The sequence below is a fragment of the Camellia sinensis genome, chromosome 3 (assembly GCF_055761805.1).
Source record: "Camellia sinensis isolate YWXY chromosome 3, ASM5576180v1, whole genome shotgun sequence".
NCBI classification, from domain to species: Eukaryota; Viridiplantae; Streptophyta; class Magnoliopsida; order Ericales; family Theaceae; genus Camellia; species Camellia sinensis.
Window position 1 is genome coordinate 40,301,186 of NC_138963.1, and position 26,128 is coordinate 40,327,313.

General features: G+C 40.3%; 1 protein-coding gene and 1 long non-coding RNA gene across 3 annotated transcripts; both read right to left on the reverse strand.

Moving 5' to 3' along the window:
* Positions 1 to 6,233: 6,233 nt before the first annotated feature.
* Positions 6,234 to 7,122, reverse strand: LOC145821442 (uncharacterized). The gene is made up of 3 exons (XM_082917964.1): positions 6,973 to 7,122; positions 6,660 to 6,929; positions 6,234 to 6,542 (listed from the first exon to the last, which is right to left on the reverse strand). Exons 1-3 carry the CDS (start codon positions 7,120 to 7,122, stop codon positions 6,234 to 6,236), a joined length of 729 nt encoding a protein of 242 aa, XP_082774090.1.
* Positions 7,123 to 17,302: 10,180 nt separating this feature from the next.
* Positions 17,303 to 18,731, reverse strand: LOC145822487 (uncharacterized). 2 transcript variants are annotated; one of them, XR_014363798.1, is made up of 3 exons: positions 18,564 to 18,731; positions 18,326 to 18,383; positions 17,303 to 17,375 (listed from the first exon to the last, which is right to left on the reverse strand). It is a non-coding gene; the product is annotated as an uncharacterized LOC145822487 (long non-coding RNA). The 2 variants fall into 2 exon arrangements; XR_014363797.1 differs by lacking the exon at positions 17,303 to 17,375 and adding an exon at positions 17,631 to 17,959.
* Between the last annotated feature and the right edge of the window lie 7,397 nt (positions 18,732 to 26,128).

The window sequence follows — 26,128 nt, forward strand, 5'->3', positions numbered from 1 at the left end:
TTATGTCATCAGCAAATTGTAAGTGAGATATATTGAACCCATTAGCACTTACTAATATACCTCTAAAAAGACCCATATCTTTAGCTCTTGATATGAGTATATTTAGACCCTCAGCTACAACATTAAACCAGAAAGAGGGTAAAGGATCACCTTGCTTTAAACCTTTTTGAGGGCAAAAATCCGGTGATGGTGATCCATTGACCAGAACTGACACTCTTGTAGAAGAAATGCATCCCTATATCCATTTGGTCCAGGTAGTACCAAAACCAAATTGTAATGCCCCAAATTTCTAGCCCAAATGATAATACAACAATCATGGTTCTTTCAAGGAAAGCCGAATATAAATCTCCAAACTTACATTACATGATACAATAGTTCTTCATGCAACAATACATTAATCCGACAACAAGTAAATAAATAAATAAATACCCCCAAGGGTTTATAAGTTTCCAAGGCTTGAGTCTGGTTACACAAAACGATTATTCAAACCCACACACATACAACCCTTGGCTTACACATAGAGTTATAGTAAAATCAGAGTCTTGTACTCTCAACACACATTTCCTCGCCTTTAGTTAGGCGGCATCACCATATCTTTTCCTGCACAAAAATCCCGTAGGGTGAGCTTAAAGCCCAGTAGGAAATCCTTAACAAAGTATATACATTTTATACAAGTCTCAAGAGATGAAATGCACATGCCATGCTATGCCTATTTTTGAAGATAAATCACATTTTCATCTTTTGAAAACCATCATGCTCAATGATGTCATGCAATTTCAATTGTTCAAAACTTAACAATTTATTTCAAGGGCGGTAAATACGACTTTGGTAATCCCTAGGTCAGTATCTACAAGTAGACTATACAAGTACTACTAAATTGTCATTTTTACCGGTATTAACCGGAAGACTCGACACCTATCCGCGCAGGTTTTCGGTCTTTCACCCCGGAATCTCAGGCCAACTTATTCAATATCATTTACACCACCTATTAAGACTTACCAACGTATTTATCCCAAAACCATTTTATGAAAACTTGCTTTTCAACATTCTTTTCTCAATGCAAGTTTTCAAATCAACTTTCAAAGTTTAATGTAATCAAATGAATTGTTATGCCAATAACACAAGATGAATATAAATACTTTTATTCCAATTCATCATCTAAGGAATAACACAATTCCCTCTTCTCAAGTATCCTCAATAATTAGTCATTTCAAGATTATTTCAACGTTTTGAACAATAATTTTCAAAATGAACAATAATTCTCATATTCCCTGAAATTCATCATTTATATAAATATAAATAAGAAAATTTCCAAACATCTATTTATTTTGACACACAAAATAAATACAACAATATCATTCATGGATTTTCAGTCTCTTTTAAAAAAATTTCCAAATTCTAGGTTTTCTCACCAAAACCATACAACTCAAATCCTTTGAAAGAAAACTTTCCAAAACCATCTTTTCTTCAATCAACGAAAATCAAAACCCATAAGATCATTTTAAAAGAACAAGAGACAAACCCACGGTCAAAATCACTCAATTTCTTGAATCAACAATCAATTTTCAAAGCTATCGAAAGATGATTTCGAAAATCATATAGATCTTGCAAATATATATATATATATATATATATATATAACTCTAAGAAAATCCCTACCTCAAGTTTTGAAGAAGAAATGAGATGAAACCTCCAAAATCAACGGTGTTGAAACTCGATCTTCACCACACACAACGAAGCCCTCGAGATGATAACCAACTTTGATGAAGAACTTAGGTCTAAATCCCAATGGATTTGGAGAAATCAAAGAGAGAAGATGGCTTCTAGAGAGAGAAGCTCTCGATCTGGAATTCTGGAGAGTTTTAGAGACAGAGAGGACTGAAAAAGTGATCTGAAATATCAGATTCACGAACTGATATAACATGGTCCGCTCGAGCGTGGAATGCCCTGCTCTAGCGTCAAATACACTAACCTAGTACTTTTGCAGACATGTCAAACTTTTGAAACCAAACATTCTCTGCTCGAGCGCATAAACGACCGTTCGAGCGGACAAGCAACTCGAATGCATTTTGCATTTTTGCTTCAGGGGCGCTGCCCCTCGGACCTGCCAAGGGGCGTTACCCCCTGGACCCCCGCGAGCTGATTGGGCAGCTTGATCCCTAACCGGCCCAATCGAAGTGGCAAAACATGAAAGAAGGATCAAAACCAGGATCGCTACAATAATTCTTCAACATTTGAATGAGGAAATTCCAGTTAACAGTGTCATAAGCTATTTCAAAATCAAGCTTAATGATTAGCCCCTTTCTGTTTGTCTTCTTCCACCAGTCCACAACCTCATTTGCTACAAGAACACCATCCATAATATTCCACTTAGGAATGCTGTTGGACTCTATCAATAATTTTTGGTAACACTAATTTCAACCTGTTGGCCAGAACTTTAACTGAGTCTGGACTATCTACTTTGGAAACAAGGGTCACAGAAGAACAATTAATTTCATTACCAATACACCATTATCATGAAACTCTTGCATGAATTTTATGATATTATCTTTCATAAATTTCCACCCTTTTTGGAAGCAAGTGAGATTAAATCCATCTGGCCCCGGAGCTTTATTACCATCGCATTCCTTGATTGCTGCCCAGGCCTTTGCTTCTGAAAACTCCTTCAAGTAGACATCCCATTTTGACCAGCCCTAAGACTTGGGCACTTTCTGTTGATTACTCGATAATGACAATCAGAATGTGTTTATCACAGAATCCTCAGAAGAGAGATGAAATTTGAGCTTTAATCCCAACCTTACGCCCTATTTTGCCCAAATTGTTTTAGACCTTAAATCTCTCTTTTCAAATTTTTTTTTTTTTAATGTTAATGTTTCTACGATGTTTCGAGGCTCCCATTTTGATTAAAATATTGCACTTTTCAGTAAACAGAGTAAAGACAAAGTGGAAATAAATTGAAAGGAGGTGAAATTTTTGAAAAATATTTTTTTTAAAAAAATTCTTCTTTATAGGTTTGGAGTTGAAGGAAATATGGAAAGGATGAGCGTCAAATTGTTAAGAACGAAATGAACAGCCTTCACTAAATTAGGTATATCTCTTTGTACACTTGGATTTTAAATATTAGGCCACTACCATTGGAAATGAGACTTCTAGGGCTTCAATTTAGACCCAAGAATCACCTAAAACCAAGTTTAGATAAAGGAGATATGCCCATTTAAAGTTGGGCTTACGAACAAATTTTGTTGACCTGGCTTTAGGGAAATGAACAGCTCTCACTAAATTAGGCATATCTCATTGTACACTTAGAATTTAGATATGAGGCTACCACCATTGGAAAGTAGACTTCTGGGGCTTCAATTTAGACCCAAGAAACACCTAAAACCAAGTCCATATAAGGGAGATATGCCCGTTTGAAGTTAGGCTTAATAGCAGATTTTGTTGACTCTGCCCAAAACAGTAACATCCCATTTTTCTTGGTTTTGGTTCTGTTGAGACACCCCATTTACCTATTTTCTGATCCATTCAAGTGCACCCACTCATCCTCCATTATATCTAATCATCCCCCATTGTTAAAAAGAGGTTTTGTGTGCATCCATAAAGGAGTATCTCATGCAACCACCTTGAAAATTTGCCCTCCTATCACATTCTTATCTCTCACCATGTCTCCCACATTCTTTTTGACCTTTACTCTCCCTTATTTCCTATATAGAACGATCATATTGTAAGAGAGAGGGAGGACCACGAAATTGAAGAGAAAAGAGTGAGAAAATGGTGAAAAAAGAGAGAAAAATTGAGTTTTTGAGCTAAAAACATTCCTATCTTCCATATACACCCCGTGCCTTCCATACAAACTGAAATTCCATCTTTCCTACACCCAAAACTTCTCCAAAAATTCTGAAATAACTAAATTTTAGTAGTGATTGATCAAAGGAAAGAATGAGTGTTGTTGAAAGTAAGAAAAAAAAAAAAAAAAAGAGTTAGCCACTTTTCTACCATACATACCCAGAGTTCTATTCTAGTTTCAAATTGAGGATTAAGAACACACTTCCTAAACTTGAGGGTGATCAAGAGGAAGTTTGGAAATCAAGAAGTTCAATCTTTCTTTGGAAGGTGAATTTCTAGTCTTTCATTTTCTTATATTTTCTATCTCATATTTATTTTCTTGCTTCTTATTTCACAGTGTTTTGTTATAATCTAAGTGGTTTGTTTATCTCATATTTATTTTCTTACTTTATATTTCATAGTGTGCTGTTGTAATCTAAGTGGTTTGTTGAGCTCATAATTATTTATTTATGTATTTATTTTTATTCGCTTACTTTAATTTCATATTAGTTTTGTTATAATCTTGCATGTTTTACCTCATTTTTGCTTTCTTGTTTTAGGTTCATGTTAATTTTGTTGTAATCTTACATGTTCTATCTTATATTTGCTTTCTTGTTTTAGTTTCATAGTAATTGTGTTGTAATCTTGCATTTCCTAACTTATATTTTTCTTGTAGTAGTCTCAGATTAGTTTTGTTGTAATCTTGCATGTTCTACCTCATATTTGCTTTTTAGTTTTAGGTTCATGTTAGTTTTGTTATAATCTTGCATTTTTTTAATCTAATCGGTAGTGGTTAGTAGAGCCACTTACATATTTCTTATTTGTTCATTTTCTTGGTTTCACAATAAGATAGGTTTTGCTAGGCCTAATTGGCCAGCCGGCCTATTTGGCCTGCCGGTTAGCTTCTTTTGGACAAGATGGCATTGTCTTCCGATGTTAACCAACTTCTGGTGGTTTCCAAGGACATAAAACTTTTATTTTATTTTTTTATTTTATTTATTTTATTTTGAGTGTATTGTGAGGTTTTATTTTGTTGTAATATTCTCCTCACGCCTCTTCTAATTTGGTTTGTAATAATTTATTCAAAGTGTTGTAATAATTTCTCGTCCCACTTCTTTCTATCCCGTTCTTTTACTTGCTTTCCTTATTTGTAAATATCATGTTTATTTTATTTTATTTTTTGTTGTTATATCCATGCTTTGCATCCATGTTTTATGCATCTTGATTCGGCTAAGTTTGTATTTGTGGATTTAATCAATTCTTATGTGATTATGTGCGCTACCTCATATTCTTGAGATGATCCACATGTCATATCTTAGAAGCCGAATCTTTAGTTGCATCTCATGAGTGAATTGTATTAGAATTTTGTATATAAGATCATGCATGTTTTACTAATTTTGTTTTGTAGCTGTTCGAGGGACGTCGGTAAATATGTAAGTTTTTTATACTTTAGCATCCCGTTTGTGTGTGTTTTTCTTATTATGTTTAAGTATCCTACCATGTGGCTACTTGCTTACTTGATATAGCTATATGAATGCTAGTGGATGGAGGTTGTGTCGCTTAATTTGGAATAGTGTTGATTTTCATGTTTATAAACTTAATTTATTTGGGTTGTACATCTCCAAAACTCTTTCAAAACTACATGAAATCAAATTATTCCAAAATAAATGACATAGTTTATACTTGTGTGCTTTACATAGTAATTTTTAGGATTTATTAAATAATCGAAATATGAACATATAAAATAAATAAAATTCATATTATGGTTTAGTAAAGGCCGATCTTTTGATTGGGTGAGTGAGAGTGCTCAATTAATGACCTTCCCCTCTCATACCTAAGGTTCCGAACCGAGACAACTTTGGTTATGACGAACAATGGCCTCGACACGAGTCATGGGTTCCCTAATTTCTCAAAAATATTAGGTGATGACTCTGAGATTTGATGACGCAGTCCATTTCTGGCAAAAGATTTTGCAATAAAATGAATTTTTTAAAAGTTGCCAAATCTGGACTCTCATCTGTGTTTCACATTGCACTAGTGAGACTAGATCAAAGAGATCTCGGGAGTGCGAACTGTTTAACGCACAAGGGTACCCCCCGGACATGTTACACTTCACCAAACAAGTTTGAATCTTACTTTGATCAATGCTTCTAAACTCACCCCCTAATCTTGGTCTAATCTTCCAAACTTCAGTGAACAAGTTTTTAAAGTGAGTTGCCACTGCCTGTTTCAACTCCGCAGGGTCCTCATATAGAGTATCATTAATCTTCAATGAATCAAAAAGGTTCTTACTTTGCCTTCTAGATGCCATTATATGAAAATACTTGGTGTTTTTATCCCCTTTTAAGGCCCAGTTTAGTCTGGACTTCTGTAACCAGATCCACTCTAGCCTTTTTCTAAGCTTCCACGCTTCATTTTTTTATCTCAATTCTTTCTCTAACTTCATTTTCTATAAGATCTCTCTCTTCAGCAGTTAGATCCCACAAATGTAACTCAGCTTCAGCAACTTTGAGCTTGGACTCCACATGACCAAATACCTCCACATTCCAAATTTTCAAAGCTTGTTTAAGTGATCTCAGTTTGACCATAAGTCTGAACCCAGCCCACCCTTCCACTTGTGTACCAACCCAAACCTTTTTAACTTCTTTTAGAATGTTGGGATGTAACACCCAAGCATTTAAGAATTTGAATGGTTTGGGACCCCAATCTCTATCATCTTCCTTCAATAAAATTGGACAATGATCAGACAGTATTCTAGGCAGGCCCTATAACTTAAAATTAAACCACACAAGCCACCCCGGATTTAATAGGAATCTATCAATCCTACTCCAACATACACTTGTCTGTAAGTTACTCCATGTATATTTCTTACCAAGCAGAGGAACATCAACCAATTCGTTATTATTTGAAAATTCATTGAACTCCTGCATCCCCCTATCTCTTCTCACACAGCCTTTCCTTTCACTAATAGCTTTAATTTCATTAAAATCCCCTCCTAAACACCAAGGTTTTGGAAAGGATGCTTTTAAATTAGTAAGGACCTTCCACAGTTGACTTCTATCTCTACAATCATTAGGAGCATAGACATTACCAATGATAAACCAAACCTGATAGCAAAATGAAATTCCTTGAACTGTAACAATTCTTCACCTGAGACACATGAGGTTTCCACAGGCATAACAAACCCCATGCACTCCCTTCTGCACCCACCTCCATATACCCCAGTTCAGCTTCTGGCCATAGAGATTCGACAAAACTCTCATCTATACTTGACTTTTTAGTTTCTTGAATCAACACCATATCCACCCCTTTTGCCTTTATGAAATTTCTGATCCTCCTCCTTTTCTCAGGCTAACCCAAGCCTCTAACATTCCATGAAAGAACTTTCATTATGGAACAACTTTAACTGCAAAATCCCCTTCAGGTGCAGACTTAAGCACTGCCATTCACCCCCTTTTTGGCTAGTCTTTCCTCATCTTGCCTGTCCGTCTCCATAATTTTCCGAATAACACTGTCTTTATTATCCCCAAATTCAATACCTAAATCTTTCCCTACCTTCACGGTTGCTTGAGCTTCATTTCGGCTCAAAGTCTGTTTATAAGCACCACTACTGACTAACATAGATGAAGACATCACAGATGTCGCAGATTTGAATATTGCTCCTTTGTGAAATCCTTTGCAAAAATGATGAGAAGATCGCAACTTCTTCTTTTTTCATTGTCTTGGCCCCTTTACTTTACTACCCGAAGCTTGACCATACTTCTGAACTCTTGCTCTTTTTTCTAGAAATAAATGATCCCCAGTTGAGCTAACAAAAGCCACAACTACTTTCTTTTCTTTGTCTCTTCCATTTGCTGGTGATTGCGTAGGAACTGAGAGAACATGGCTTTGAGGATCGTTCTTCCCTTTGTCTGAACCAATACGAAAGGCTGTTCCAATCCTAGGTCATCGACAGCTTCAAGAGTAACCTTTGGTTGGGCTTCATCCACAAGATTAATAGGATGTACTAGCTCAAATGGGCCATGATTTACCATATTCTGGCATTCCAGACCCGAGCCTAGCCCATTACACCTCCCATCATATTGGGCTTGGTTTAAAACCACCTCCAAATTAATACTAGGCCTAATAATTTCAGTTTCACTAATATTTCTCATCAAGCCCACTGACCCAATATTTCCACGACTTTGCAGTTACCCACCTCATGCCTCTGTAATGATGTACTCTGCATGCTTGTCTTGGAACACGAAAAACCTTCTGCCGCAATTTGGTTTTCCAATTCTCTTAACGTTTCATTGACAACTGAGACTATGAGGGAGTTGCAGATGCCACCTTGCATGAACACTTTCTCGTCCATGTCAACCCGTTGATGCTTTGCCACCTCATCTTGATCATCCGAGACATTATTTCGATCATCCTTGTTAGCATCATCTTCCTCATTGTCTCTCTGTTTGAGCACAGAACTCTGATCACCGCTGTCATTGCTACCCCCATTCACCCAAGACCTACTTCCATCCGCAACCCTTATGGAATGGAGCCCATGACTCTGCTCAATATACTTCACCACTCTTATTGGATACGAAATACCCCTGCTTTTCATGGTAACCACATTATTAATAACTTCCATCTGTGATGTGAGAATTTCCACCTTACTGCATTTTAGTGATGCCATACTCAACGTTTCATCATGAATACCGACTACTTCACCCCACATCTCACCAATCTTTTGGAAATTTTTGTATTCCACTAATTTGGTGGAATTCCATAACAATACAACCAAATCAAACGTTCACTATCAACTACCTTCGCTCTCTCCCATTTCGCTGCCAACTCACACTAGTCCTCAATCTATTTGGTAATGAAGTTACTTCGGTTCCTTATTGCTTGAACTGATGGAAAGGTTACATATGCTACTCTACCCCCACCTTCCTCAACTTCAATGTTTTGTAAACCTCTGTTCTGCAGGTCCTCCTTAAAATCTTTTCATGAAAGTTGAGGTTTCACCTTAACTACCAAACTGTTGAACAACCATCCATTCCCATACTCTTCTGCATGTATACTCAGATCATTTTCCTTCTTTATCGCTCCATCTCTCACCACTTCAGCATACGTACTTTTTCTCCATGGATCCCTAGATACTCTACTTAGATCCTTTATTGATTCATGATATTCATTTGACGGTTTCTCCTTTCCAAAATCAGCTCTCTTTACTTTCAGAATTTTGTTATCACACCAAACGCCATCTGTTTTCTGTATTGCTACCCTTGCTGCTACTGGGCAATCAAACCTGACAAAGTCGAATCTTGATCTTGTTGCCTTTCTTCTTTTGTTTGGAATGAACACATCCTTTACAACCCCAAAATTCAAAAACAGCAAGAACAACCCTTTTGGATTCATTGCTTCAGGTAGATCGTCCACAAACACTGTGTGAATACCAAAATTTGACCCATGATTTCGACTTCGTCTCTTGAACATCGGTTGCCAAACTCCTCTGTTAACAGCCACACCTCCTTCTCGACCACCAGCCAGTCTTGGTGCACCCAGCTTCTTGAGCAAGTTCCCTCCTCTATCGTGATTGGCCAGATTCACGTCTCCACAAGTATTACTAATTAAGGCCCCAAATTTTTGAAAATTATAATTAAGGCCTATATAATTTTATCATTCTTTTGTTAAAAAAAAAGGCTCCACCCATTAAGAAAGAATGTCTAAAATTGTTATTTAAAAGGAGTAATATTATACAAATAAATATTTTTTTAGTAATTTCTTTTACTAATTGAAATAAATATATGATATGAGTAATGATATATAAATTAACAATTTTTATAAACATTTCTTACTCTTGGACGTGACATCTTTCTTACAAATTGTATAGCATTTTCTCTATAATATTATTGTAGTAGATCTCATTTCAAGTTCTAAAATTTTATTGTGCAAGAACTCAGCCCAAGTGCTAGTCCTGTTAGGCCTGGGCCTCCAGCTTCACTTTCTGAATTGTGCCTCTCCAAAGTGTTTAATTGCCTTTCCTTGAAAAGGCCTCATAGTGACGATGATATGTGCGAGTCTGTGGTCCAGAAAAAATTGAAGGGGAATCTCTTGGAGCTAGATAATGTTTCTGCTGAGTCCAAGGCCTTACGTGTTGTTACCTCCAAACCTCCAGCACGGGCTTTGGCTAGGCGAGTTAAACGCCAAAGGAAGGCTTCTCTTGTGGAAATTAAAGTCCAACTGTTGGAGGCCGATGCCAATTCGATCTCAGGGGGTACTGGTCCAGTCAGGATTACTTCTTTGGATGCTAGGAGTTGTTGTCCTCGGTATGGTATGTCTCCGAATGCGGAAGCAAGCGGGGTGGATAGTTCTACTAATTCTGAAAGGGTGGTGGTGGCTGACCCTGAACAGCCACAGGCCTCATGCTAATTATCAGCTGGAACTGTCAGGGGTTGGGTCGTCCCCTGACAGTCCAGGTATTACGAGGGTTATGCACAACCCATCGGCCTTCGGTGATCTTTTTAATGGAAACAAAGAATAAGAGAGCTAAGCTGGATTGTTTAAGGCGAAATCTTAATTTTCCAAATAGTTGTTACGTGGATCCTTTAGGCACTTCCGGTGGTCTCGCCCTTTGGTGGGTGGATGGAGTTGTTTTGGATGTCCGCTCTAAATCTCAAAATATCCTTAGGTGCATTATATCTCCTTCCGCCGGTAGGAGTTGGGCTGCCTCTTTTATTTATGCCCCTCCTCGTAGGCGGGAAAGAAGGGCATTTTGGCAATACTTAAGGGGTGTGGCACAGGAAATGCATTATCCATGGCTTTGTGTTGGTGATTTTAATCAAGTGAGCTCCATTTTTGAAAAGCAAGGAGGGCGGGAATGTTATGCTTCTCAGATTCAGGACTTTCAAGAATTGATTTCAGATTGTAGCCTGATTGATTTGGGATTTAAGGGGCATGCTTTTACTTGGACTAACCAGCAAGGGGGCGAGGCCAATGTTAGAGAACGTCTGGATAGAGCTTTAGCCTCGGTTGACTGACAGGAGCTTTTTCCGAATGCCCAAGTGCTTCATGAAATTTGTTTTGGTTCGGACCATTGTCCTTTGGTTATTAATTGTTGTGTTCCGCTGGCCCGGGTCCCCCGCCAATTCAAATTTGAGTCGCTTTGGACCACTAGTCCGGGTTGTGCGGCAACTATTCAATCAGAATGGGTCAGGGATCATGGCGGGTCTCACATGTTCCAACTTGTTCAAAAACTGAAACATAGTCAAAGGCGATTATGGGAATGGAGCTCCAAGGAATTCGGTAATGGCAAGTGGCATATTGCCTCCCTTCGGGGGCAAATAGCTCAGTTACAGAGTCAACCTTACTCTTCGGGCAAAGAAGCTCATTATAAGCAGTTAGCCCATGAACTAGAAATGGCCATGCAGCGGGAGGAAATGTATTTACATCAGCGATCTCGGGTTCGTTGGCTCAATTTTGGAGATCGAAATTTTGCTTTTTTTCATGCTACAATTAAGCAACGCCGCCAACGGAATCAGATTCTGCAACTGAAACGTGAAGATGGTACTCTTCTTATTTCCGATTCCGATATTAACTCCCACTTGTTTTCCTATTTTTCGACTCTTTTTTCTGGTGGTGGGCATGGGGATATGAACATAGCTCTCGATGTGGTTTCTACTGTTATCACCCCCGAAATGAATGTGCGGCTGATTAAAGAAGTCATGGACGAGGAGGTTAAAATGGCGACCTTTCAACTTGGTTCACTGAAAGCTCCTGGACCGGATGGCTATCCAGGATTCTTTTACCATCAACATTGAGATATTGTGGGACCATCGCTTTGTGCGGCGGTTAAAAAAAATTTTCGGGGGGGTTTTTTGCTGAAAGAGATGAATCATACCAATTTGGTCCTCATCCCTAAAGTTCCGGTGCCGGAAACCTTATCCCAGTTTAGGCCAATCAGTCTTTGCAATTTTAACATCAAGGTGATCACCAAAATCCTTGCCAATCGGTTGAAAGGGGTTCTCAATGCAGTGGTCTCGCCAAATCAGTCGGCGTTTGTGGCAGGGCGAATGATTCAGGACAATATTCTTATAGCCCATGAGGCATTCCATGCTTTGAAAATTCGTAAAGGGAAGGTGGAGGATGTGGCGATTAAAGTGGATTTGCATAAAGCTTATGATCGAGTCGATTGGAATTTTCTTCGGGCCTTGCTTTGCAAGATGGGTTTTCACCCTCAATGGATTTAATGGGTGATGGAATGTGTCACCACCGTATCCTTTTCGGTGATTGTAAATGGGGCCAAGCGGACTAGTTTTAAACCTATGCGGGGTCTTCGCCAAGGGGACCCTCTCTCCCCATAATTGTTTATTCTCGTTATGGATGTTCTCTCGAAATTGATTGATCATAGTATTACTATTGGGCGTTTGTCCGGATTGAGAATTAAACGGGGCTGTCCTAAGTTGTCTCATTTGTTCTTTGCCGACGATGCGGTGCTCTTCGTTAAGGCCAAGCGAACGGAGTGCTTAGAAATCTGTAATCTGTTACATACCTATGGCCAAGCAACGGGGCAGTCGGTTAATTTTGATAAATCGGGTGTGCTTTTCTCGGGTAATGTCTCTTGCTTGCGCCGGAGGGAGGTGTGTGGCTTTCTTGGTATCCCGCCGATGCAAGCCAATGCTAGATACTTGGGCCTCCCGTCGTGTTGCGGTCGTTCCAAAGCTGAAGCCTACAGTTTCTTGTGTGAGAGGATGCTGTCCAAATTGCAAGGATGGAAGGCCAAACTTCTCTCCCACGCTGGCAGGGAAGTCCTCATTAAATCGGTTGCCCAAGCACTACCCACCTATGCCATGGCCTGCTTTCTGTTTCCAAACAAATTGTGTGATAAGTTGAGTTCCTACATTCGAAATTTTTGGTGGAAAGGTGATCCGGAGGGGCGTGGTATTCATTGGGCTAGCTAGAATAAACTCTGTTTGTCAAAGCGTAATGGAGGCTTGGGTTTTCGGGATTTTCGGGCCTTCAACCGTGCTCTTCTTGCTCGTCAAGGCTGGCGATTAATTAAATACCCGACCTCATTGTGTGCAAAAATTCTTAAAGGAATTTACTATCCCAATTCTGACTTCAGTCATGCTACACGTGGGGTACGCCCTTCTTGGGCTTGGCTCAGTTTGCTTCAGGGAAGGCAAATTCTCAACGGTGGACTGCGGTGGCAAGTTCTGAATGGTAAGTCGATCAATTTCTGGGATGATCAGTGGATTCCCTCTACTCCGGGCTTTCGCGTTCAATCTGCTAAGCCTCGAGGGGTGTTGGTACAAAAGGTGCATGATGTCATGGATTCTTCCAACAAGTCGTGGAATGACAGGTAGCTTAGAAGCCTAGTTTCTGAGGCTGATTGTGATGCTATCCTCTCTATTCCTGTCTCTGTTACAGATAAAGATGACACCCTTCTTTGGCATTATGATTCCAAGGGCTGTTATACGGTTAAGTCAGGGTACCGCGAGGCCGTGAACCAAGCGCAATTGGCTTCCACTATTCCTTCTTCTTCCATTGCGTGGCCTGAAAAAGAGTGGCTGATTGTTTGGAACCTGAATTTACCTCTAAAACTTAAGCATTTCCTCTGGAAAATCTATCATAATGCTTTGGCTACTCATCAGAACCTCTCTTCTCGCCGGTGTGCAGTTTCGGCTTGCTGCCCAGTGTGCTTCTCAGCTTCGGAATCTATTAAGCACCTCTTGTTTGACTGCGACTGGTCTAGATGTGTTTGGTTTGGGTGTGATCTTGGCCTTAGATGTGATAATCGGGACAGCTTTTCGGCTCGAGAATGGTTTCAGAATTGTTTTGAGACTCTGGGTACTTCTGCATGGGGAAAATCGGTGTTATGTTCTATGGTGTGGGTTCCTTGGACAATTTGGAAAGGCAGAAATAATCATTTGTTTAACCACCATCAGGTTGATCCATTAGGGGTGATCGCGAAAGCAAAGCGGGATGAAGCGGAATTTCTGGCCTCCTGTCTAGCGACCATTCCTCCGCAGAGTGGAGCCTCAGGGATGACTAGCGGCTGCTCTTCCTGGTTTCCTCCTCCCCGCGGCTTATGGAAATTTAATTGTGATGCTGCTGTGGATTTGAAGCATGGTATGGGCACAGTTGCTGTCCTTCTTTGCGACCATACAGGCCATCTGGTGGATGGCATGGTGAGGACGACCCGTTTGCGGTCTGTTGCCCAGTGTGAATTACTAGCAATTCGACATGCTTGTCTCACGGCAGATGTTCTTAATCTCACTGCAGCGGAAATCGAAAGTGATTGTAAATCCGTTATTCAACTGTGTGTGTCTGAAGGGGTTCCTCCCTGGGAGCTACTAGCCTTAATTTGTGATGTTCGGTCGTTGGCCTTGCACAGGTCACTTGTTTTTAGATGGTGCCCTCGTCAAGCCAATAGGGCAGCCCACTGGGTCACTTCGGCGCTTTTCAGAAACTCTTTACCCCTGAATTGGGTTATCCAACCACCTATGGGTCTTGTTAGGTGCTTATTTCCCACTTCTATATAATTTGGTGCTGATTTTCACGATCAAAAAAAAAAATGATCAATTAATAAAAAAAAAATACTAATAAAAATTATAAGTTTGTATAGTGTTTTTCTTTCCAAATATGTTGTTGTGTGTAACAATAGAAAATATTATATTTCATCTTTCTCAATGTTTTGGGATTGATGAAAATGTTCGAAAAAATTAAAAACTCCCGAAATAGTGATTTGGATTATGATTCAATTTTAAACAATAAATATCAATCTTAATCAAATAATCAATAACAAATCGGCACAACGATTTAACGTGAAAAAAATCACAACTGAATATCTCCAATTATGATAAAAAAAAATCACGGGCCAAGCCTACAAAACAATCAACTAAGAAGATAAAAAAAAAAATATGTACGAGAACTTTCAATTATTTAGTGAATCCACGTCCGAATTGAACCAAATTCGATGTGTCTTTTCCATCATCGTCTTCACCTCGAAATTACTTTGTCCAACATTGAATCCAAAATGACGATGCCAAATCCATGTCGATAAGCTACTCTAGAATCCACCAAAACTTCACGCCCAAGTTCCACGAAATTCATCGATGAACATCTCTATCTTTTTATGAATAAAAGAACAAAAATAACGCTTGATGTTTGTTAATATGCAATTCGTTGATCAATTGATCACCTTCTATACATCAAAGAAACTCATATAAAAATACCCTCAAATATAGAACACTTTGTATTTTACTCATCTCTGATAATCTAAATGGGTTAAATCGTAAAACAAGCAAACGTTGCACTTAATACTAAACAGAGTCACGAAAACTGCTCGAACCACCATTTCACCACTCGAGCGGTGTGAGTAAAGGCAGTGCAAACATATAGGCCAACCGCAATAAAACTTGTTTTCGAGAAGTTTAGAACGCAGACAAAGATACTGGATGAATCGCTTCACAAACACATTTGACCGCTCGAGTAGTCAAACAGCTCGATCCCTGTACATAGTCAGCGAAATGACAAACAAAAAATACTCAAGAGACGGAATGTCAGTACAAACTCCTCCACACAGACACAATTTGGATTAGATTCGCATCTAAATACTCACAATTTCATTGAATAAAAGAGCCAATAAAAATACAACTTAATGGAGTTTTGTCCAACATAATTGCCAGTTACAAAAATCTAACAAAGTTGATAATGAGACAATACAACTTCTCAAGAATTTTTAGAATTAATTGAAGTATAAAACTATGTTAAAAAAAAAAAAGTTTTGTTCTTTCCAAATGCTTGTATTATTTAATAAATTGGCATAAAAGAGATTAAGTGGATTAACTATACTATTAATTCAAAACAAATATATCAACAAAACTTGATATGAAGATTTAATTAGTAATTTCGTATATCAAAATGTTGGCCTTGTTCCAGTATTAGATTAAACACTAAAATTAGTCTAAAAATCGAGTTTGAGTCGATTTTTATACTAATAATTTTTAACTCAAGCCTAGTCTTTAGAAATTTCTTTTGATTTTTTTTTCCAATTCATGAGTTATTTGGCCCACTTATTTATTTATTTATTTATTTATTTTTGAATTAGAAAATATACTTTTAAATATTTTTTATAACAAAACTAGAAAATATGGGCATCCATCTTATTTGGAAATTGTTTAAAACGTTACCATTTTTCCTACTTTTTCTTTCCTTAAATTAAAATAAATAAATCCGTATTAATTTTCCCCATTTTGAGGTCCTTTTATTCAAGAAGAATCTAAAACATTGTAAAAAATAAAAATAAAAAAAAAATAAAAAACAAAAAATAAAATAAAATTAAGCTTACTCTAATTTTTCTCAATGACCAAAAAAAATAACTTTTTAAAAATTTGTCAGACGCACCAAACTTTTTTCCAAAATCTTCATTCTAAAAATTAAAAAAATAAAAATAAAAATATACTAAAATTGCATTCAACAAACCATTCATGCAATGTAAGTTTGTATAAAAATAGTAATTACCGAATTTGAAATTAGGATTCTACAATGACGCTTAAAAAAAATCAAATACGAACACTAGATAAAAAAAAAGTACAAAGTAAATTTAAGAAAAATTGCTAAAGGAAATATTTTTCAAGCTAAAGGTATTGGGTAGCAACTTAGGAAGTCAATTTAAGTACAAATCATAACTCATATAGCAGTTCATACAACTTCTACAACAAAATAAAAAAAAAATTAAATAGAAAATCAAACAAATAAATCAAAAGTGTTTAAAAATTGAATGCTTTATTACATATCTGTGCGTACCGGATTCCGCACTAGATGAAAGTGGATTGGGGCTCCACACTTGGTTGGACTATCCAGGGACTGAGGTTCCTGCCACAAGAAGCACCGTTAGAGCTGCCCGGCCGGAGTTGGCCAGATAACCCCTCCGGTGTGGGAATTAGTGATCGGAGAGAGAATGTATATTGAGTTGAGCTTGTAGTTTACTTGGAATCGTTCAGTTACCTTCAATGTGAAGTTCATGTTGTATATATAGTGTTCCTTGCTTGCTTCTCAAGGTGGGTTCATGGAGTTTGGATGCTGCCAAGTGTCCTTTTAGCATTGCTCAAGGTGAGAGACCACTTGGTAGTTGTCATTGAATGCATATACTCATTGTAGTCATGCTGATAGCAAACCGCATTCCTCTGATTCAACAACTTTCGTGATTCTAGGTGTAGGGGACCAGTTGAGGTGGCAACTTGCACATGCACACATTCACAACTTCCACGTTTCCTTGCGAGGTTTCCTCAGCTCGGTACCGCTGTGCCTCAGCTCGGCATCATTATGCCTTGTCTCGGCCTTTTACAGGATCATTCATGGAGATGGGCTGATATCTTTGTATGGGCTCGGCCTATTTTCTGCTCGGCCTATAGGTTCAGTCTCGTAGCTCGGCCCAGCCCAGCACCACGGCTGGACTAGCCTTTCTACTGCAGGTTGGGCCCAAGTGCTTGAGGACCTGGGTGTAGGGGTGAGCATGGACCGGATTGGTCCGGATTGGGAGAAAACTAGGACCAATCCGTTATCTACGGTTCCTGAAAAATTAAAACCAATCCAATCCATTTAAATTGTAGAACCAATCCGAACCAATCCGTTGAAACACGGATTGGATCGGTTTAGGACCACGGATTTAAATAATTAAATAACAAAATGGGTCCCTTTCTTTAGGTGCAAAGCAAACAAAATGGGTCTTTTACCCCATTCTAAGAACAGAATCATTAATCATTAATCAGTAACTACCACCAATCTTAGTAAACAACTAAGATAGATCAATAAATTTCAAGTCCCTATTTTAATTAAAAGCATTCTTATATTTTATTAGTAAGAGATGCACATCCAGAGAAAACTGTGTTAGGATGTAATGTTATAAATGTTGTACACATTTGTGGGTATTATTGTAAATATTCAAATGAGGGTTTTGTCAAATCCTTCCCATATATGAATATACATTCTCAACCCTGTTTGGGTCCTCCAGTATTTTATGGTATTGGAGCCAGAGACATCTCTCTCTCATATACTTTGTCTCCCTCTTTCTCTCTTACTAATATGGCCATTGGCCATCAGCTCTTTCCACTTTCTTCTTTAACTGTTCATCTCCACAATATTATCAACCATGTATCTGTTAAAATTTGATTAAAAAATATTCTGTTATGGAGAGACCAATTTACATTGATCCTGATTTGCAATGACCTATTTGGCTATATAGATGGCACAATTGTTGCACCATCAAGAAAGACTGTTGATAAAGAAACTCATAAACAGGTTAATAATCCAAGCTATAAATCATGGGTTCAAATGGATCAAAAAAAAAACACAGAAAACTCAGTCTGAGATAAAACAGAACAAAACCAGATAACATGAACAATCACATTTCAGAGTGTGACATAATGAAAACATAAAACATAAACAATCGATCTAAATAAAAACATAATGAAAACATAAAAATAATAAAAATAAAAACAGAAAAAAAAAACCTCCTACTTACATTTACCGAATCCACTGTAGATGACATGAAACAATCGATCTAATCTGCGATGGATGATCTGGGAACCCATTTCAGAGTGTTAGAGATTAAACCTATTTCAGAGTGTTAAAGAGAGAGAGAGAGAGAGAGAGGAGCTCACCGAAAGAGGAAGACAAATAAACAAAAATAGTCACCGATCTGAGAGAGAGAGAGAGATGAGAGATGAGAACACCGAGAGAGAGAGAGAGAGAGAGCTCACCGACAGAGAGAGACGAGCAGCAGCACACCGATCTGATCTGAGATGGATGAGAGTGTGAGAGAGAGAACTCAGTCTGAGATGGGAAAGAGAAGAGAGAGAGACACCATCGATATAGAGACCTCAGAAGAGTGAGAGGCGTGAACGAGTGAGGTGAAGCTGCTGGACCTGGATTAGGTTTACATTTTAGTATTTATATCATATAAGAAATTATATGGTGTGGGAAGGTATATAGTATAAAAATATAGATTATTTCTAGATGGTCCAGATCGGTTCCAATCCGGAACCGTGGAGTTCAATCCGGAACCGATCCGTGGCCTACGGATTTTGAAATTCTCAATCCGGAACCGAACCACGGATTCAAAAAACCAATCCAAACCTATCGGATTGGACTGGACCGGATCGGATTACGGATTTTACAGATTCCTTGCTCAGCCCTACCTGGGTGGACTGTTGATCATGAAGTTGGGCTCAATTGGTTTGCCCATATACTCATCCAGCCCACTTGGATTCAGACTTCAGTGGATTGGGCCAACCTAAGGCTTGGACCCGACCCATTTCACATTTAGCCCCTTCATTTTCCCCCTAGCTCACGCTAAGGTTCCCCTTATGGGGAGCTATTGCTCTACTTCCCAAGCGTCGCGTCGTTTCGGTTTTTCCCAGTTCGGCCTTGGTGACGATTCAATCCTGACATACAATCCCTGCATGCATCCTTTCATGGTGACACGTGGCGATGTGAGATAGGTGTGCAGAGATAGTGCGTCGATTCCATACTAAAGGTCGTGCACCGTGTACCTGCGCGCCAGCTAGTGCAATTAATGCTCTGGCTGTCGACACAAATCCATTCGTCTGCTTTTTCGTTTATCCAGAGAGTTTCAAAGAGAGAGAAAGAACTTTTCCCGTTCCTCTGAACCAGTCTTGTTGGTGCCCTGCTCAGACTTTTTTGCCGCTGATCTTGCTCTGCAACCACTGTTCTAATCTCTGTAAGTCCTCTTGTGATTCTTCTTCTATTGCCTCTTTTTATCTTATTCATCTTATTTGGCTCACTCGCACATGCACATGCACACATTCACAACTTCCACGTTTCCTTGCGAGGTTTCCTCAGCTCGGTACCGCTGTGCCTCAGCTCGGCATCATTATGCCTTGTCTCGGTCTTTTACAGGATCATTCATGGAGATGGGCTGATCCATTCGGATATCTTTGTATGGGCTCAGCCTATTTTCTGCTCGGCCTATAGGTTCAGTCTCGTAGCTCTGCCCAGCCCAGCACCACTGCTGGACTAGCCTTTCCACTGCAGGTTGGGCCCAAGTGCTTGAGGACCTGGGTGGACTGTTGATCATGAAGTTGGGCTCAATTGGTTTGCCCATATACTCATCCAGCCCACTTGGATTCGGACTTCAGTGGATTGGGCCAACCCAAGGCTTGGACCCGACCCATTTCACATTTAGCCCCTTCATTTTCCCCCTAGCTCGCGTTAAGGTTCCCCTTAGGGGGAGCTATTGCTCTGCTTCCCAAGCATCGTGTCGTTTCGGTTTTTCCCAGTTCGGCCTTGGTGACGGTTCAATCCTGACACACAATCCCTGCATGCGTCCTTTCATGGTGACACGTGGCGATGTGAGATAGGTGTGCAGAGATAGTGCGTCGATTCCATACTGAAGGTCGTGCTCCGTGTACCTACGCGCCAGCTAGTGCAATTAATGCTCTGGCTGTCGACACAAATCCATTCGTCTGCTTTTTCGTTTATCCAGAGAGTTTCAAAGAGAGAGAAAGAACTTTTCCCGTTCCTCTGAACCAGTCTTGTTGGTGCCCTGCTCAGACTTTTTTGCCGCTGATCTTGCTCTGCAACCACTGTTCTAATCTCTGTAAGTCCTCTTGTGATTCTTCTTCTATTGCCTCTTTTTATCTTATTCATCATATTTGGCTCACTCGCACATGCACATGCACACATTCACAACTTCCACGTTTCCTTGCGAGGTTTCCTCAGCTCGGTACCGCTGTGCCTCAGCTCGGTATCATTATGCCTTGTCTCGGCCTTTTACAGGATCATTCATGGAGATGGGCTGATCCATTCGGATATCTTTGTATGGGCTCAGCCTATTTTCTGCTCGGCCTATAGGTTCAGTCTCGTAGCTCGGCCCAGCCCAGCACCATGGCTGGACTAGTCTTTCCACTACAGGTTGGGCCCAAGTGCTTGAGGACCTGGGTGGACTGTTGATCATGAAGTTGGGCTTAATTGGTTTGCCCATATACTCATCCAGCCCACTTGGATTCGGACTTCAATGGATTGGGCCAACCCAAGGCTTGGACCCGACCCATTTCACATTTAGCCCCTTGTAGACGTCCCCCGAACGCCCCGGGAGGAACGAGCTCCCGTTCTGTTCATTTGGGGTCACTACAGCTCAAGACTCTCAAATTTGTCACGGTTCTAAGTCTGAACCAAAGAGTCCAAATCCGGAAAATCGTTTTGAGAAAACAGATTTTTGAAAGAAGTGCCAAACATGGACTGCTTTGCCAGATACAAAGTCACCACCTAAATGTTTTATTTTGGGGAAATTTACGAAACCCTGACTCGTTTGCCTAAGGCCACGTGTCCGTCATCACCAAAGTTGCCTCGGCTCGGGAACTTGGGTACGATTGGGGAAGGTCACTTCGTGAGCACCCTCGCTCGCCCGATCAAAGATCGGCCTCTACTAACCATGATATCTATTTTTGAAAACATTGTGTGTTCTTATTCCGGTTATTAGCCTAGATTACTATGTGATGCGCACAGCATACAAGTATAGACTGGGTCGCCTGAATTGGAACGAAACATTTCATGTTTGTTTTTGAAGGATAGTTTGCTACTCGCAAGTAGGCTTAAAGATGCAGATTTTGCCACCCTCAAGTGGGCTTAAGAAAAGATGGTTTTGCCACTATCTAGTGGGCTTAAAACTCACAGTTGATGATTTGTTCCAATCCAAGTAACCCAACTTTCACCCACAGGCATTCAGGCAGTTATATCACATAAGCATTTAGCCTCATGGTAAGCATGTTATTCATGGCAGTCACTCACACGCATGCAAGGATGCTAAAGCATAAAACTCATTGAGTACTCCGAGCCAAAAAAGAAGCTAATTAGAAATCCATGCATGATCCTAATTATACAGAAATGCCTAATGCAACACATGCAAAATGCAAACTATAGCAGGCTCGGCTATTCTAAACATTGCATTTGAAATGCTACAACTAACATGTATTCAACTTGGAATTGAAAATACAATGCAGTTAGTATGATGCACCGAGCCCGGTGCATGCAAAACAGATGAATGATGCAAACATGCTGTCATACTGTATGCTAATTGAAATATGCCCTAATCTAACCATCATAAGCAGGTAAATAAAAGGGAAGAAAGACGTGGGGTTGGAAGACATACATCACACTCACCCACACTTATTACAGTTATGCCCTCGCATAGAGGGTCCAAATAAATATACAGTCCTGAATAAAAGAATATTACAGTCCAAATAATACAGTCCAAATAATGTACAAATTCCTAATTAATTAACAAATTAACTAAGAAAATAAATAAACTGGCCTGCAAGCCAGGGACTGCCTTGACTCCGCTCCGGGTGATGAATGATGCATGTTCGGGTTGCCTTTGTGCGGAAATCCATAACGATGCCCCAATTAGCCTCTGTTTGCGCCTATTCTTGAAATACGTGCCAAACTCCGAAAAGTTGCTGATTCTTCATTTTGCTGCAACAGAGAGCAGGAAAGGGGCATAGCAATGTATTTTCACAAATGTATGCATGCCTCGATCCTCGTGCCACCAATCACGCATATCGATGCATGATGGCCGAGGGGTCGAATTGTGCAATTCAATATAGAATGAATGCACATATAAACACAACAAGAACCTAACTCCATCATGGATGATCCGGAGTGTCAGTGACTAGGGAATTGAGACACGTTCCGTCACTCGGAGTACGAAACGCACCTCGTTGCCCGTGCCCAGGCTAACTCCTATCCCGAACACGATGCAATATGCATGACATGCATGAAATGCAACTAAGATACAATCCTAACATACACAATGTTATGGAATGACATACACAATGTAATAAAGTAATACACAACCAAGCATACACAATGCTATGGATGAAATGGCATACGCAATGCAATAATGGGCTTACACCAACATGAGAGAGCCTCAGCCACACTCACATAGGAGGCCATCAGATGAAAACAAGACAACTCGAAATGCGTGTACGCGTGCACGCAAACCGAGAACCAACCCTCAGGCACCGAAATGCCACTCTAATGAGACATGGCAAAGACATGGAATATGGTATGCAAACATGCAAAAATCAGTAGCAAAATGAGGGGCAAAACAGCCCCGAAACGAAGCGAAATGATACCCGATGCATGGAACAAGTCCCGAAACATGAATTTTGGCGCATGAAATGGCCTATAGCTATGCAATGCATGCATAATTTGAACATGGAATGAAAAGACAGAAGCAAGGAAGCCCCAAAATAAGCATTTTTACAGTTCAAAGCATGGCCAAACAGCAAGCACAAATATGGCAAAACTAGCATGCAAAAATGACCCTAAACGTGAGGTAAAGAAACAACTCACAGCTGATGACCCAAAACAGATTAGGGCCCTTCAACAAAGTTGAAGAGGGGCCCAAAATATGATCTTTTATAGTTTATGGCAAACCACAAAAATCAGCACAGGTATGACTAAACTCTCATGCAAGAAATGGGCCAAAAGATGGCCAAAGAAGCAAGTAGTGGTTGCTGGCATTAAACACAAAAGGGCCCTTCAACAATGTTGAAGAGGGACCAAAAATAATGTATTTTACAGTTGATGGCCGGACCCAAAACAGTATGCAAATATGTCCAAAATGCTATGCAAAATAAGGCCCAAAAGAGAGATATAACATAAAGTGTATAAAATATGCCTCAAATCATGAAAGGCCCTTAATGAAAAAATAAGAATGGGCCAAAAGAAGACTGTTTTCAGTTCTGAAAAGAGCCTAAAAACAGAAGCATAATAGGCTAATAAATCATGCAAAAATGGGGACCAAAGAGGGGTATAATGACAAGTGGCACATGGAGGTCCCAAACAGTGATGAGCCCTTCTTCAATGTTGAAGAAGGGCTCAAAATAAGCCTATCTACAGTTTACATCATGCTCCAAAACAGATCACACATAGGCCAAAAATACTATGCAAGATAATGGCATTTAAGAAGGATAATGAAGCAAGTGCATCAAGGGGGCCTCAAACAGTGAGAGGCCCTTAAGAAAAAGTGAAAAGGAGCTCAAAAAAATGCCACTTTCAGTAAGGGCCGGAGCTCAAAACAGCAAGCATGTATGGCTAAGAAATGATACAAAAATAAGCTCAAAAGAGGGGAAATAGAACTTACCCTTGAAGACAAGTCTTTAGCAACTCTTGGCTTGAATTTGCAGCACCCCTAAGCTCTGGAGAACACCCTCAAACTGCTGGAGTGGAGGATGGAAGGGTAGGGCTTGGTGGTGTAGTGTAAAATGGTGTAGGGTTTGAATAATGGAAGCTTGGAGATGGAGAGGGAGAGAGATATAATGCAAAGGGCTTGAAGGGAGATTTTCTAACCCTTAGGGCAGAGCTGGCCAGCCAAGTATATGGACCAAAGAGGGGGAGAAAAGGAGGGAAAAAGTGGGAGGAAAACAAGCCAAGTTTCCCTCCAAAAGTTGTCCCCCCAGATACAGGTTTTTGAGGGGAAAAAAGTGTATAGCTGTAATGTACACATTGCAAGGATCATGGCCGGCCAGGTTTTGGAGCTGCAGGTGGCCAGCCGGCCACCTCCCATGGCCGGCCGGCCAAGGGTCAAAAAGGTCAGGTGAGATTAATGGCCGGCCACCACAAATTGGTGTCCTCCCAGGTGCCCTCAACACAACTCTGTGGTTCAAAATTGTCAACTGTAAAACAGGAGAGAGAATAGGCCATTTTTAGGAAGGGTTCAAAAGGGTCAGGTGGAATTACTGGCCGGCCACCAACTTTTAGTGTCCTCCCATGTGTGTACATCACAAATATGTGGTTAAAAGTTCAAGAAAATGGCCCAAAGGTGTTCAACATTGGCTCGGAAGTGAGAAAAACGGGCGTCGGAGGGCGCCGGAGGGATATAACTGGTTGTTGAAGCAATTGCTGGCCTTCCACCCTTCTACGGCCTTCCTGGTGATGAAACAAAGGTACCTGCCAAAAATGAACGAAAACCGATGCAAAACGAATGTTCGGGGGCCAGAACGCCCAGTTCGGGGCCCCGAAAACTGCCTGTTAAGCACCGAAAGTGGCACTTGACCACGAAGTGGGTTTCTCAGGCCTCAGTGTCCCTCAAAAGGGAGTAAATAAGATGCATGCCAAAAACCGGAGCAATAGGAGATGGTTAAGCAGTCCCGAACCGAGGCACACGGCCTGACGGCTCCGAAAACCGGGAACCGGGCTCCGAAATGGGCAAAATGGCCTACAGCCACAAAATGTAGCCCACGGCCACTGAGAGATGGTCTACGGGGCCTCTCCCTCCCCTCAGGAAAAGAAACAGAGCAAACCGAGCCTGGTTCGTAAACCGAGGCAAAGCACAAAAGAGGGTTCGGAAGTCCGGAGGCAGGGCTCGCAGCCGAGACTCTGAAACTTCTGAACGAGCACGATATGCAATATCACCAAGCGCTCAACTGGTGATGTCTGAGTCTCAAGGTCGGTCAAAAATGGGGTGTCTACAGTTGCCCCTCTTTGACAGAACTCGAAAGTCATAAGTGACGGGAGTGAATGTCAAAGCCCGGAGACAACCCATTTTTGACAAGGCCGAAGACTTAGACAAACATACAAGATAAACAGAGATGTGCCCGCAGGCATGCCCGCAGGCAGGGGCAAAAATGCAAAGCGATATGCACAGAGCCGGAGGTAACTCAATGATCATGCAAATGCAGCAAGCTGTAATGAAGCAAGTATTCGCAAATAGATGCAACAGTTTTAAGCAAGAATGCAAAGCAACAACTACACTTCATGCAGTTAAGAATGCGGAGAATTGTTCAATTCTCGCCGCGTCTCATACGGAGAAGATACGATACCTGCGCGATTCGTCTGGTCGCACCAGCCTCAAATGAACCGTACATACAATATCGTGCCTGCAAAAGAGAGAAATTTAACAAGCACAATATGCTAACAACATATATTCAATGTGATTTCGAAAGTTTGACACACGCAGTGTCGGCGAGTGAATGTATCGCGATGCGAGAAAGGAACGTGCGTGACAACGCATGCTCAAGCACAGAGGTATGGCAATATCAAGAAATGTGCATAATAATGCAAGTATGCTCATGAGAATGCAAGTTATGTGCACGATAGTGCAAAACGAGCATAAATCAAGGTGCCCGTTTGTTACGAAACGACGAGCAAAGAAACGCGTGTTTCGGCGAAGGCGACTTGATCACGGCCTCCGATTCACTTCCTGGAAAGGCTACAACACATTCAAAAAGGATACATCTTGATTTCGATGAATGATGATGAGACACATGTCAGAACTTGAAGCTGAAGTTCCGGCGAAGCA

Coding starts and splice junctions, on each gene's coding strand:
- LOC145821442 (XM_082917964.1), bottom strand. CDS start 7,122: ATGGTGTTGATTCAAGAAACTAAAAAGTCAAGTATAGATGAGAGTTTT. Junction 6,930..6,972: donor GGAAACCTCATGTGTCTCAG/GTGAAGAATTGT, acceptor TTTTGCTATCAG/GTTTGGTTTATCATTGGTAA. Junction 6,543..6,659: donor GGAGTAACTTACAGACAAGT/GTATGTTGGAGT, acceptor ATTTTATTGAAG/GAAGATGATAGAGATTGGGG.